The sequence below is a fragment of the Muntiacus reevesi genome, chromosome 5 (genome assembly GCF_963930625.1).
Source record: "Muntiacus reevesi chromosome 5, mMunRee1.1, whole genome shotgun sequence".
NCBI lineage: Eukaryota > Metazoa > Chordata > Mammalia > Artiodactyla > Cervidae > Muntiacus > Muntiacus reevesi.
The window spans coordinates 36,588,040-36,603,927 of NC_089253.1; the positions used below are offsets into that span (position 1 = coordinate 36,588,040).

At 38.5% G+C, this 15,888-nt stretch overlaps 1 protein-coding gene across 1 annotated transcript in view; it reads right to left on the reverse strand.

The window, feature by feature from the left end:
• Positions 1–701: 701 nt before the first annotated feature.
• The window catches only part of LOC136169277 (pregnancy-associated glycoprotein 1-like), a 42,629-nt gene continuing 27,442 nt past the window's right edge, over positions 702–15,888 (reverse strand). The window contains exons 11-12 of the mRNA XM_065937069.1: positions 993–1,102; positions 702–832 (exon numbers count right to left, since the gene is read on the reverse strand). Coding sequence (XP_065793141.1) covers positions 702–832; positions 993–1,102 — 241 coding nt within the window. The remainder of the gene's footprint in view (positions 833–992; positions 1,103–15,888) is intronic.

Sequence of the window (15,888 nt, forward strand, 5' to 3'; positions counted from 1 at the left end):
GGCTCAAAGGAATAGGACAGGGAGACCACTTTCTCCCCCACAAATTCATCCAAAGAACATTTGAACACTGAGAAAACTCCACTAAACAACTTCTGAATGCTGGCAGAGGACGTCAGGCACCCAGAAAAGCAGCCCATTGTCTTTGAAAGGAGGTAGGACAAAATATAAAAGATAAAATATACACTATAAAATATAAAAGAGAGACAAAAGAGTTAGGGGCAGAGATCCATTCCTGAAAGGGAGTCCTAATAGAGGAGAAGTTTCCAAACACCAGGAAACCCTCTCACCGGCAAGTCTGGGGAAGTTTTTGAATCTTGGAAGGCAACATAACTGGGAAGAAAAATAAATAAATAAAACCCACAGATTACCTGCCTGAAGGCAACTCCCAGCAGAGAAGTACCCCAGATGCTTGCACCCACCACCAGCAAGCGGGGGCTGAATGGAGAGTAGTGGGCAGCATTGCTTAGGCTAAGGACTGGGCCTGAATGCCCTAAGGGCAATCTGAGGCAGCTAACATGAGATAGCAACCTAAACTGTGGGATAGCCAGAGAGAGAGAGCAAGAGAACTGTCCTGCAAAAAGCCCTAACCTTAGGAAATGGCAACCCACTCCAGTACTCTTGCCTGGAAAATCCCATGGATGGAGGAGCATGGTAGGCTACAGGCCATGGGGTCGCAAAGAGTCGGACACGGCTGAGTGACTTCACTTCACTTCAAGGCACTGCCGGCCCACCCATAGAACAAAGGACTGAGACAATACCAGAGAAGAGTTAGCTGGCTGCAGACTGGCCCATTCCTCGCCAGAGGTAGGAGGCAGGCAGGCGCCAGCCAAGGCTGGAAAGGGGCAAATTAGGCCCCAGAGAGGGCATCCCCTACCAAACTGTGAACAGGTTTCCAGTTTCTAACCAAAGACTTCCTGAGATTCTGGATGGTTGACATCTGCAGGGAGGGTCGCAGCTAGAGATCAGCTCCCCAGAAGAGACACATGGCATACCGGAGATGGGTGTGCCCAGAAACCAAGCGTCTGGGACCGCGGAGGCGATAAGTGCACCGCTCCTGAGGAGAGTGCGCTCGCCAAGCATCTGGTCACCCGAGCTGGTTGGACTGGGGAGCGGAACAAAACGCAGGCCCAACTGAGTCTGCACCTTTGTGGAGTACCCGAGATTCTGAACCTGAGCAGCTTAGACCTGGGAAATGCTTGCAACCCAGAGCCAGCTCCCTGCAGAGCAACCTGAAGTCCGAACAGTGTAGACTGGGAAAGCATACATGCCGTGAGCGGGGGCAAACCCAGTGTGGCTGAGACAGTGCGAGCACTCCCCACACACACCAGTGATATTTGTTGGCAGTGTTCCTCCCTCCCCATAGCATGACTGAACAGATGAGCCTAAACAAGAAACCACCTTCACCCCCTTGTGCCAGGGCAGAAATTAGACACTGAAGACATCTGCAAACAGAAGAAACCAAATAAACAAAGAGAACCACTTTGGAAGTGACAGCTGCAACAGATTAAAACCCCTGTAGTTAACACTGACTACATTGGAAGGGGCCTATAGATCTTGAGAAGTATAAGCTGGAACAAGGAACGATTGGAAACTGAACTGACCGCACACTGCTGCAACAACTTCAGAGAAATTCCCAGATATATTGTTACTATTATCAGTTTTTTAAATTAAAATTTTTTTTTCTTTTTTTTTTTAAGTCCTCTACTACTCCTTTAATTTTCAGTTTTATAGCCTGTTATTACCTTGCAAAAAAAAGACCCGATTTTTCAAGCAAACTTCATATATATTTCTTATAATGTTTGTGATTTTTAAAAAAATATTGTATTTTTCAGAGTCTAACCTCCACTCTAGATTTTTATTCGTTGCTTTATAGTATTTGTTTTCAATTTCGTACATTTAAGAATCCAGTCTTCAGTACCCATTCTTACTTAGGCATGTAATTATTGGCTTGATTACTCTCTCCCTCTTTCAACACCCCATTTTCTCCCCCAGGTCACCTTTATCTCCTCCCTCCCCCTTCTCTTCTCAACCCAACACTGTCAACTTCTGTGGGTGTTCCAGGTGTGGAGAACACACTTAGGTAACAGAGCACTGCCTAGATCTAACTCTCTACTTTTGGTTCCCCGTTTTCTCCTCCTGCTCACCTCTATCACCTTCCTCCCTCTACTCTTCTCAATGTAACTCTATGAGCCACTCTGAGGGTTCCAGACAGTGTGGAGCTGTCTAGTACTGGCTAGATTGCTCTCTCCCCTTGTGATTCCCCCTCTTCTCCACCTGGTCACCTTCATCTCCCTCCTCCATCATCTCTTCTCCATGTAACTCTGTGAACCTCTCTGCGTGTCCCTCACTGTGGAGGATATTTTCACCATTAACCTAGAGGATTTATTATCAATGCTATATGGATGGAGAAGTCTTGAGGCTACTGGAAGAATAAGACTGAAAACAAGAGGCAGGAGGCATGAGCCTAAAACCTGAGAACACCAGAGAACTCCTGACTACAGGGAATATTAATTGATAATAGATCATCCAAAAGCCTCCATACCTATACTGAAACCAAGCACCACCCAAGAACCAATAAGTTCCAGAGCAAGACATACCATGAAAATTCTCTAGGAATGCAGGAACATAGCCCTGAGCTTCAATATACAGGCTGCCCAAGTCACACAAAACCCATAGACATCTCAAAACTCACTACTGGATGCTTTGTTGCACTACAGAGAGAAGAAATCCAGCTCCACCCACCAGAACACTGACGCAAGCTTCCCTAACCAGGAAACCTTGACAAGCCACTCATCCAATCCACCCACAGGGAGGAACCTCTACAATAAAGAGGAACCACAAGCTGCCATAATACAGAAAAGCCACCCCAAACATAGTAACCTAAACAAGATGAAATGGCAGAGAAATACTCAGCAGGTAAAGGAACATGATAAATGCCCACCAAACCAAACAAAAGAGGAGGAGATAGGGAATATACCTGAAAAAGAATTTAGAATAATGATAAAAATGATCCAAAATCTTGAAAACAAAATAGAGTTGCAGATAAATAGCCTGGAGACAAAGATTGAGAAGATGCAAGAAATGTTTAACAAGGACCTAGAAAAAATAAAAAAGAGTCATTTAATAATGAATAATGCAATAAATGAGATCAAAAAAACTCTGGAGGGAACCAAGAGTAGAATAACGGAGACAGAAGATAGGATAAGTGAGGTAAAAGACATAATGGTAGAAATAAATGAAGCAGAGAGGAAAAAAAAAAAAAAAAAAAAAAAAAAAACTAAAATAAATGAGGACAGCCTCAGGGACTTCTGGGACAATGTGAAATACCCCAACATTTGAATCATAGGAGTCCCAGAAGAAGAAGACAAAAAGAAAGGCCTTGAGACAATACTCGAGGAGATAATAGTTGAAAACTTCCCTAAAATGCTGATATAGTCACCCAAGTTCAAGAAACCCAGAAAGTCACAAACAGAATAAACCCAAGGTGAAAAATCCCAAGACACATATTAATCAAATTAACAGTGATCAAACACAAAGAACAAATATTAAAAGCAGCAAGGGAGAAACAACAAATAACACACAAGGGATAACAAATAACCCATAAGGATAACAGCTGATTTTTCAATAGAAACTCTTCAGGCCAGAAGGAAATGGTAGGACATACTTAAAGTGATGAAAGAGAAAAACCTACAAACCAGATTACTGTACCCAACTGGGATCACATTCAGATATGAAGGAGAATTCAAAAGCTTTACAGACAAGCAAAAGCTGAGAGAATTCAACACCACCAAACCAGCTCTTCAACAAATGCTAAAGGATCTTCTCTAGACAGGAAACACAGAAAGGGTGTATAAACTCGAACCCAAAACAACAAAGTAAATGGTAACAGGACCACACTAATCAATAATTACATTAAATGTAAATGGGTTGAATGCCCCAACCAAAAGACAAAGCCTGGCTGAATGGATACAAAAACAAGACTCTTGTATCTGCTGTCTACAAGAGACCCATCTCAAAACAAGGGACACATACAGACTGAATGTGAAGGGCTGGAAAAAGATATTTCACACAATCGGAGACCAAAAGAATGCCAGAGTAGCAATACTCATATCAGATAAGATAGACTTTAAAATAAAGGTTGTGCAAAGAGACAAAGAAGGACACTACATAATGATCAAAGGACCAATCCAAGAAGAAGATAAAATAATTATAAATATATATGCACCCAACATACCAGCACTACAATATGGAAGAAAAATGCTAACAAGTATGAAGGGGAAATTAGCAATAACACAATAGTACTGGGAGACTTTAATACCCAACTCACATCAATGAATAAATCAACTAAACAGAAAATTAACAAGGAAACACAAAATTTAAAAGACACAATGGACCAGCTAGACCTCATTGATACGTATAGGACATTTTACCTCAAAACTATGATTTTCATCTTATTTTTCAAGTGCACACGGAATCTTCTTCAGGATAGATCACATCCTGGGCCATAAATCTAGCCTTGGTAAATTAAAAAAAAATTGAAATCATTCCATTCATCTTTTCTGATGACAATGCAGTAAGATTAGATCTCAATTACAGGGGAAAAACTACAAAAAATTCCAACATATGGAGGCTAAACAACACACGTCTGAATAACCAACAAATAACAGATGATATCGAAATATGCACAGAAACGAATAGAAACGTAAACACAACAACCCAATACCTATGGAACACTGTAAAAGCAGTGCTAATGGGAAGGTTCATACCAACACAGGCTTACCTCAAGAAATAAGAAAAAAGTCAAAGAAATAATCTAACTCTACACCTAAAACAACTAGAAAAGGAAGAAATGAGGAACCCCAGGGTTAGTAGAAGAAAAGAAACCTTAAAAATTAGGGCAGAAATAAATGCAAAACAAACAAAAGAGACCATAGCAAAAATCAACAAGCTAAAAGTTTGTTCTTTGAGAAGATAAATAAAACTGACAAACCATTAGCCAGACTCATAAAGAAACAAAGAGAGAAGAAACAAATCAACAAAATTAGAAATGAAAATGGAGAAATCACAACAGACAACACAAAAATGCAAAGGCTCATAAGAGACTACTACCAGCAACTATATGCCAATAAAATGGAAAACTTGGAAAAAATGGACAAATTCTCAGAAAAGTATAACTTTCCAAAACGGAACTAGGAAAAAATACATCTTAACAGACCCATCACAAGCACAGAAATCAAGACTGTAATCAGAAATCTTCCAGCAAACAAAAGCCCAGGAACAGACGGCTTCACTGAATTCTACCAAAAATTTAGAGGGAGCTAACACCTATCTTAGTCAAACTCTCCCAGAAAATTTCAGAAGAAGGTAAACTTCCAAACTCATTCTATGTGGCCACCATCACCCTAATATCAAAACCAGACAAAGATGCACAAAAAAGAAAACTACAGGTCAATATCACTGTTGAACATAGATGCAAAAATCCTTAACAAAATTCTAGCAAACAGAAACCAAAAAACATATTAAACAGATCATACATCATGACCAAGTGGGCTTTATCTCAGGGATGCAAGGGTTCTTTAATATCCACAAATCAATCAATGTAATACACCACATTAACAAATTGAAAGATAAAAACCATATGATTATCTCAATAGATGCAGAGAAAGCCTTTGACAAAATTCAACATCCATTTATGATTAAAACTCTCCAGAAAGCAGGAATAGAAGGAACATACCTCAACATAATAAAAGTGATATATGACGAATCCAAGCAAACATTATCCTCAATGGTGAAAAATTGAAAGCATTTCCCCTAAAGCCAGGAACAAGACAAGGGTGCCCACACTTACCACTACTATTTAACATAATTTTGGAAGTTTTGGCCACAGCACTCAGAGCAGAAAAAGAAATAAAAGAAGTCCAGATTAGAAAAGAGGAAGTAAAACTCTCACTGTTTGCAGATGACTTGATCTTCTATGTAGAAAACCCTAAAGACTCTTCCAGAAAATTACTAGAGCTAATCAAAGAATATAGTAAGGTTGCAGGATATAAAATTTACACACAGAAATTCCTTGCATTCCTATACACTAGCAATGAGAAAACAGAAAGAGAGATTACGGAAACAATTCCATTCATCATTGCAATGAAAAGAATAAAATGCTTAGGAATAAATCTACCTAAAGAAACGAAAGATCCATATATAGAAAATTATAAAACACTGATGAAAGAAATAAAAGAGAACACAAATAGATGGAGAAATACACTATGTTCATGGATTGGAAGAGTCAATATAGTGAAAATGAGTATATTATCCAAAGGAATCTATAGATTCAATGCAATCCCAATCAAGCTACCAATGATATTTCTCACAGAACTAGAACAAATAATTTCATAATTTGTACGGAAATACAAAAAATCATGAATAGCCAAAGCAATCTTGAGAAAGAAAAATGGAACTGGAGGAATCAACCTGCCTGACTTCAGGTTCTACTACAAAACTACAGTCATCAAGACAGTATGGTACTGGCACAAAGACAGAAATATAGATCAGTGAAAAAGAATAGAAAGCTCAGAGATAAATCCACGCACCTATGGACATCTTATCTTCGACAAAGGAGGCAAGGATTTGCAATGGAAAAACGACAACCTCTTTAATAAGTGATGCTGGGAAAACTGGTCAACCACTTGTAAAAGAATGAAACTAGAACAATTTCTGACACCATACACAAAAATAAACTCACAATGGATTAAAGATCTAAACATAAGACCAGAAACTATAAAACTCCTAGAGGAGAACATAGGCAAAACACTCTCTGACATAAATCACAGCAGGATCCTCTATGACCCACCTCCCAGAGTAATGGAAACAAAAGCAAAATAAACAAATGGGACCTTATCAAACTTAAAAGCTTTTGCACAATGAAGGAAATTATAAGCAAAGGGAACAATCAGCCTTCAGACTGGGAGAAAATAATAGCAAACGAAGCAACTGACTAAAATTTAATCTAAAAAATATACAAGCAACTCATTGAGCTCAATTCCAGAAAAATAAACGACCCAATCAAAAAATGGGCCAAAGAACTAAATAGACATTTCTCCAAAGAAGACATACAGATGGCTAACAAACACATGAAAAAATGCTCAACATCACTCATTATCAGAGAAATGCAAATCAAAACCACAGTGAGGTACCATCTCATGCCAGTCAGAAAGGCTGCTATCCAAAAGCCTATAAACAAATGCTGAAGAGGGTGTGGAGAAAAGGGAATCCTCTTACACTGTTAGTGGGAATGCAATCTAGTACAGCCACTATGGAAAACAGTGTGGAGATTCCTTAAAAAACTGGAACTCGAACTGCCATAAAACATAGTAATCCCACTGCTAGGCTTACGCACTGAGGAAACCAGAACTGAAAGAGACAGGTGTACCCCAATATTCATCACAGCACTGTTTATAATAGCCAGGACATGGAAGCAACCTAGATGTCCATCAGCAGGCGAATGAATAAGAAAGCTGTGAACATATACACAATGGAATACTACTCAGCTATTAAAAGAATGCATTTGAATCATTTCTAATGAGGTGGATGAAACTGGAGCATATTATACAGAGTGAACTAAGCCAGAAAGAAAAACAGCAGTATAGTATACTAACACATATATATGGAATTTGGAAACATGGTAATGATAACCCTATATGCAAGACAGCAAAAGAGACACAGATGTATAGAACAATCTTTTGGACTCTGTGGGAGAAGGCGATGGTGGGATGATCTGACAGAATAGCACTGAAACATGTATATTATCATATATGAAACAGATCACCAGTCCAGATTCGATGCTTGGGACAGAGTGCTCAGGGCTGGTGCACTGGGATGATCCAGAGGGATGTGATGGGGAGGGAGGTGGGAAGGGGGTTCAGGATGGGGAGCACGTGTAAACCCATGACTGATTCATATCAACGTATGGCAAAACCCACTACAATATTTTAAAGTAATTAGCCTCAAACTAAAATAAATGCAAAAAAATTTTTTTTAAGTATAAAACTTCAAAATCTATAGGAAGGCATGTTTATAATCATAATTTTGCTTTTATACAGTTTAGGTATAATGGTTGATGAATCAATTTATAAAATAAAAAATAAGATAAATGTAGAATATAAATATATTCACTAAACACAACAAAATAATAAGGCTATACCATATTAAACACATAATAGTATCAGATTTAAGTTTGGATGAACATTGCAAAACTAAAACAACTATAACTTTAGCAAGACAAACTTGATTTTTCTCTCCCACTGAAACAAATCTGGAGGTGGGCCAGCCAGAGCTTGGGTGGTATCCATCTCCAAGGTTACATGATTTTCCAATACAACTGCAGGAGTTCCAGCTATCACAACTGAAATCGAGACAGCAGTTCAGAAGAAAGTGGGGAAGGGAAGAGCCCCATCTCTCATCTAAATCAACTCCTTGAAAGCAGTCTTCCAAGAAATCCCTCTTCTAGGTCTGCTTGCATCTCAAAGTCAATAGTCATGACTACAAGCACGGGTGGGTAGGAAATGCAGTCCTGTAGCTATTGGACTCATGGCTATATAACAAACTATTTTCAGTATTGAAAGAGAAGCAAATAGATCATTTTGTAGGTAGCCAGCAGCATCTGCCTTAAAGAACAAATCTTTTCTGAATACATAAGGCTGAACAGCTGGGTACAGTGTGGGAGCAAGGAGGAAGGAGCAGCAATGAGAAAGAGCTAGATGGATCTGAACTGTGCTCCAGAAAAAAAGAGACAGACTGGTCAGTAGTTCAGTGTAAAGACTGAAGTTAGGATTATACATCCCACATGACCCAATTTGCTTTGAAAGTTGCTTTTCCAACTCAGGTCCCAAATCTCTCTCAATTCTTAAGCTTCTAAATACCTTGTCTTTGTTACCTCAAATTCTGAAAAAACCTGTCTAACCTTCCTTATTTCTGTTCACATCACTTCTCCATCCAGTCACCAGCATTACATGATCCATTATTGAGGAGTTAGCAACACTTTCTAGAAGTGGGTAGAAACACAATGACTATTTCTACTTTAGTATTTGTTTGTCCTGATCAAGGTCTTTTGAAAGGACTGAGATGACTAGAATTATGGAGATCTCACGTTTCCTCTAAAATCCCAACCAGGAATGTGACTTCCTTGGACCTGGAGGGGATGCGTTCACTTTTGTATCCACAGGTCTTAGCAGAACAGTAAGTCCCCTGTATATGAACAAGTTACATTTCAAAAGGGTGTTCAAAAATCACAATTTCTTCATAAGTCCAGCAAAGTTACCTAGGTAGCCAACTAAGAAATTGGCTATATAGTACTGTAGTTTAATAGCTTTATGATACTTTTCATACTAGTAATATATAAAAAACAAATACAAAACAATAAAACAAATATTTTAAATCTTGCATTACCTGGATAGGGCATGGCAACCCACTTCAGTATTCTTGTAGGGAGAATCCCCATGGCAAGAGAAGCCTGGCAGACTACAGACCATATGTTGCCATGTTGGACACAGCTGAGTAACTAGGCACAATTTTACAAATAGAGCAGTTGTACCATCTACATTACCACTGCATTTATGCTTCCTTTCAGACAGCATAGACTTGAAATAAAACTACTGTACTATTGTACTCCATACAGTTCTGTACAGTAAAGTCCACAAATGCACAACCACTTGTCTGGGAAATGCCCACAAAAATGTGTGTAAGATCTGTGAACTAACTAACTTGATTGCACATGCAAATGCACTTTTACATGCTTGAAAGTTTTCAACTTGAAGGTTTGTATGTACAGACTTGCTACACAGGTTTTCAGTGAATGTATGTAGTGAAGGAGCAAGAGAGGAGGGTACGGAGCTGCCTGTTATTTTCCTTTTTCATGTATTATTGGCCACTCTGAATAGGAATTCCATTGAATATAATTGAGGCCCGGTTTATGGGAACATTGCTGCAAGTGAGAGAGGACCAGGATCCCAGGAGGTGGGAAAAGAGCCATGGTTCACTGAAAAGAGCCAGAAGTGCAAAAGAGGAGGAAGCAATTTTTCACTGGTGTTTGTGAAAGACTCAGCAAATATCATCCTGATTTATTTGTAGTGATTCAGCCGTGGTTTAGAGGAGCAGTCCCTGTTGCTCACGGTGAGGAAGAGAGAAGAAGAGAGAAGAGACTGAACTGTGAAAACTGAACATGTATTCCAGGTCAAGTATGTCTAGTATTGAAGAGACGTAAGTCCTGTCAGTTTATCTGCTGGCTCTTGGAAGGAATTAGAGTAGTGAAAGAGGGAAGGTCAGCACTATGCTGTCACCTTTGCTTCTTCTGTCCAGTGAAGATTGATTTCTAATGCAATTTCTTTATAAACAAAGGATGTACTTTATATAATTGAAGTCTTCTAATTTACAGTTCCATATAAACTTTTGCTTCAGCAAAGTGTGAGCCATGAACTTCCAGATGTTCAAGCTAGTTTTAGGAAAGGCAGAGGAACCAGAGTTCATGTTGCCAACGTCCGCTGGATCATTGATAAAGCAGGAGAGTTCCAGAAAAAACATCTATTTCTGCTTTATTGACTATAGCAAAGCCTTTGACTGTGTGGATCACTACAAACTCTGGAAAATTCTGAAAGACATGGGAATACAAGAACCCCTGACGTGCCTCTTGAGAAACCTGTATGCAGGTCAGGAAGCAACAGTTAGAAATGGACATGGAACAACAGACTGGTTTCAACTAGGATAAGAAGTATCTCAAGGCTGTATATTGTAACCCTGCTTATTTAACTAATATGCAGAGTACATCATGAGAAATACTGGGCTGAAGGAAGCACAAGTTGGAATCAAGATTGCTGGGAGAATTATCAATAACCTCAGATATGCAGATGCCACAACCCTTATGGCAGAGAGTGAAGAAGAACTAAAGAACCTCTTAATGAAAGTGAAAGAAGAGAGTGAAAAAGTTTGCTTAAAGCTCAACATTCAGAAAACTAACATCATGGCATCTGGTCCCAACACTTCATGGCAAATAGATGGGGAAACAGTGGAAACAATGACTGACTTTATTTTTCTCGGCTCCAAAATCACTGCACATGGTGACTGCAGCCATGAAATTAAAAGATGCTTACTCCTTGGGAGGGAAGTTATGACCAACCCAGACAGCATATTAAAAAGCAGTCACATTACTTTGTCAACAAAGGTCTGTAGAGTCAAGGCTGTGGTTCTTCCAGCAGTTATGTATGGATGTGAGAGTTGAACTATAAAGAAAGCTGAGCCCTGAAGAATTGGTGCTTTTGAACTGTGGTGTTGGAGAAGACTCTAGAGAGTCCCTTGGACTGCAAGGAGATCCAACCAGTCCATCCTAAAGGAGATCAGTCTTGGGTGTTCATTGGAAGGACTGATGTTGAAGCTGAAATTCCAATACACTGGCCACCTGATGCAAAGAGCTGACTCATTTGAAAAGACCCTGATGCTGGGAAAGATTGAGGGCAGGAGGAAACGGGGACAACAGAGGATGAGATGGTTGGATGGTGTCACTGACTCAATTGATATGAGTTTGGATAAACTCCAGGAGTTGGTGATGGACAGGGAGGCATGGCGTGCTGTGGTTCATGGCCTCACAAAGAGTTGGACATGACTGAGTGAATGAGCTGAACTCAACTGATTAACCTTTGGGGCTGTTCTGTGCCCAGGTTCTTGTGGCCCTGGGGCCTGGCAGGCTTTGTTTTGACTGCAAAGTGCAGTATATGGGGATCTGCTTTCATCTGGGGCCTGGGTTATGTCTTCAATCTGGGTTCACATCTGAGGGGTTAACTCTAGTTGGGTTTAATTCTATCATCTTGCTCTTTATCTTCAGTTTGTCCCATGCTCTTTCCTCCCATTTCTCTTTCCATCCCTGACTTCTTTGAGACTGAGTAGATTTTATGATTTCCTTTTATATCCTTTGTCACTTTATTACCTGTAGCTTTTTTAAAAAGTAGTTTTAAGATCAATGGTATGCATCTTTAACTTGCCAGTCTATCATTATTAATTATGATAAATATTAATAATTATTGAATTGTCTATTTATCTTTTCTTTGACTATATTGGGTCCCACTGTGGCATGCAGGCTCTTCCTTGTGGTAGGGACTCTCTATTTGAGGAGGGAAAGCTCAATACTTGCAGTATGTAAACTCTATTTGAGACAAGCAGGCTTAGTTGCTCAGTGGCATGTGGGATTTTAGTTCTCTGGCAAAGGAACAAACCAGCATCCCCTGCATTGCAAAGCAGATCCTTAACCCCTGGACCACTGGGGAAGTCCCAATATTTACCTTTTAATATATATTACATGTTTATCATTTGGGGTACTGTTCATTCCCCCTGTAGCCAGATTTCCACTTCTTTTTAAATTTCTTCTGACTTGACACCTTTTGTAAAACATTTATTACATTGGTCTGTTGGTGGTGATGCAGTCTTGTAGTTGTTGTTCATCTGAGAAAGTATTTTTTCTTGTTTTTGATATGTATTTTTCTGGGGTATAGAATTCTGAGTCAATTATATTTCTCTTGGCACTCTAAGATGTGGTGCCAGTGTCCTCTAGCTAACATTGTTTCATAGGCCTAATCTGCTGCCATTCTCATTTTTTTCTTCTACTATTTCTATTTTTCCTTCTGGTTACATATCTTTTGTTGATTTTTTAAAACAATGAATTATGATGTGTTTTGGTATAGTTCTCTTATTTCTTGAACTTGAGTTAATTGAGCTTCTGTGTCAATGGGTTTAAAGCTTTAAGCATATCTGGAAAAATTTCAGTCAGGAATTATGAAGTTCTTATCTCTATTTTGCTGTCTTTCACTACCTGTGGGATTCAATTTACATATATTTTAGTATTCTTAAAATTGTTTCAAAGCTCTATGATGCACAATTAACTTTCTCCCACAGTCTTTCCATTCCTATTTTCCATGTCTCTATTTAACAAACTCAATATTCTTCAGCTTCATGAATATAACAATTATTGTTGTAGTAAGCATTTTAATGTCCTTCCCTGCTGATTATGTAATGTATATTTTTAACTGTGCTTTTACAAATCGATTTTTCCTTCTATATGGATATTTTCTTGCTTCTTTGCACATCTGTAATTTTTTTGTTTTTAAATTTATTTATCTTAATTAGAGGATAATTACTTTGCAATATACTGACAAGTACTTTCACAATTTATATGGAAATTTTAAATTTGATGTCAGATGTGGTAATTTTTATCCTTTGGATGCTGGATAATTTTTAACATTTATAAATTATTCCTGGCATTTTTGCGAACACTGTTAATTTCTTGGAAACAATTGTACTTTTTGAAGGCTTGCTGTTCAGTTTATTAAGTTGAGATGAGACCAGCCCTTAGACCAGGTTTATTTTTTATGTTTTTATTTTTTTCAAAGTTTGGGAACATTTTATTTAATTATTTATTTTTTCATTTATTTATATTAGTTGGAGGCTAATCACTTTACAATACTGCAATGGGTCTTGTCATACATTGACATGAATCAGCCATGGATTTACATGTGTTCCCCATCCCGATCCCCCTTCCCACCTCCCTCTCTACTCATTCCCTCTGGGTCTTCCCAGTGCACCAGACCCGAGCACTTGTCTCATGCATCCAATCTGGGCTGGTGATCTGTTTCAATATAGATAATATACATGTTTCGATACTGTTCTCTCGAAACATCCCACCATCGCCTTCTCCCACAGAGTCCAAAAGTCTGTTCTGTACATCTGTGGCTCTTTTTCTGTTTTGCATTTAGGGTTATCACTACCATCTTTCTAAATTCCATATATATGTGTTAATATGCTGTAATGTTCTTTATCTTTCTGGCTTACTTCACTCTGTATAATGGGCTCCAGTTTCATCCATCTCATTAGAACTGATTCAAATGAATTCTTTTTAATGGCTGAGTAATATTCCATGGTTTATATGTGCCACAGCTTCCTTATCCATTCGTCTGCTGATGGACATCTATGTTGCTTCCATGTCCTGGCTATTATAAACAGTGCTGCAATGAACATTGGGGTGCATGTGTCTCTTTCAGATCTGGTTTCCTCAGTGTGTATGCCCAGAAGTGGTATTGCTGGGTCATATGGCAGTTCTATTTCCAGGTTTTAAAGACATCTCCACACTGTTTTCCATAGCGGCTGTACAGGTTTGCATTCCCACCAACAGTGTAGAAGGTTCCCTTTTCTCCACACCCTCTCCAGCATTTGTTGCTTGTAGACTTTTGGATAGCAGCCATGCTAACTGGTGTGTAATGGTACCTCACTGTGGTTTTAATTTGCATTTCTCTGATAATGAGTGATGCTGAGCATCTTTTCATGTGTTTGTTAGCCACTGTATGTCTTCATTGGAAAAACGTCTGTTTAGTTCTTTGGCCCATTTTTTGATTGGGTCATTTATTTTTCTGGAATTGAGCTTCAGGAGTTGCTTGTATATTTTTGAGATTAATCCTCTAACTGTTGCCTCATTTGCTATTATTTTCTCCCAATCTGAGGGCTGTCTTTTCACCTTGCTTGTAGTTTCCTTCGTTGTGCAAAAGCTTTTAAGTTTCATTAGGTCCCATTTGTTTATTTTTGTTTTTATTTCCAATATTCTGGGAGGTGGGTCATAGAGGATCCTGCTGTGATTTATGTCAGAGAGTGTTTTGCCCATGTTCTCCTCTAGGAGTTTTATAGTTTCTGGTCTTACATTTAGATCTGTAATCAATTTTGAGTTTATTTTTGTGTATGGTGTTAGAGAGTGTTCTAGTTTCATTCTTTTAGAAGTGGTTGATCAGTTTTCCCAGCATCACTTATTAAAGAGGTCTTTTTTCCATTGTATATCCTTGCCTCCTTTGTCTAAGATAAGTTGTCCATAGGTTCGTGGATTTATCTCTGGGCTTTCTATTCTGTTCCATTGATCTATATTTTTGTCTTTGGGCCAGTACCATACTGTCTTGATGACTGTGGCTTTGTAGTAGAGTCTGAAGTCAGGCAGGTTGATTCCTCCAGTTCCATTCTTCTTTCCCAAGATGACTTTGGCTATTCGAGGTTTTTTGTATTTCCATGCAAATTGTGAAATTATTTGTTCTAGTTCTGTGAAAAATACCGTTGGTAGCTTAATAGGGATTTCATTGAATCTATAGATTGCTTTGGGTAGAATAGCCATTTTGACAATATTGATTCTTCCAATCCATGAACACGATATATTTCTCCATCTGTTTGTGTCCTCTTTGATTTCTTTCATCAGTGTTTTATAGTTTTCTATGTATAGGTCTTTTGTTTCTTTAGGTAGATATACTCCTAAGTATTTTATTCTTTTTGTTGCAATGGTTAATGGCATTGTTTCCTTAATTTCTCTTTCTGTTTTCTCCTTGTTAGTGTATAAGAATGCAAGGGATTTCTGTGTGCTAATTTTATATCCTGCAACTTTACTATATTCATTGATTAGCTCTAGTAATTTTCTAGTTGAGTCTTTAGGGTTTTCTATGTAGAGGATCATGTCATCTTCAAACAGCGAGAGTTTCACTTCTTTTACTATCTGGATTCCTTTTACTTCTTTTTCTGCCAAAACTATGATGAGTAATAGTGGTGAGAGTGGGCACCCTTGTCTTGTTCCTGATTTTAGGGGAAATGCTTTCAATTTTTCACCATTGAGGGTAATGCTTGCTGTGGGTTGGTCGTATATAGCTCTAAATATGTTGGGGTATGTTCCTTCTTTTCCTTCTTTCTGGACAGTTTTAATCATAAATTGGTGTTGAATTTTGTCAAAGGCTTTCTCTGCATCTATTGAGATAATCATATAGTTTTTATCTTTCAATTTGTTAATGTGGTGTATTACATTGATTGATTTGTGGATAGTAAAGAATCCTTGCA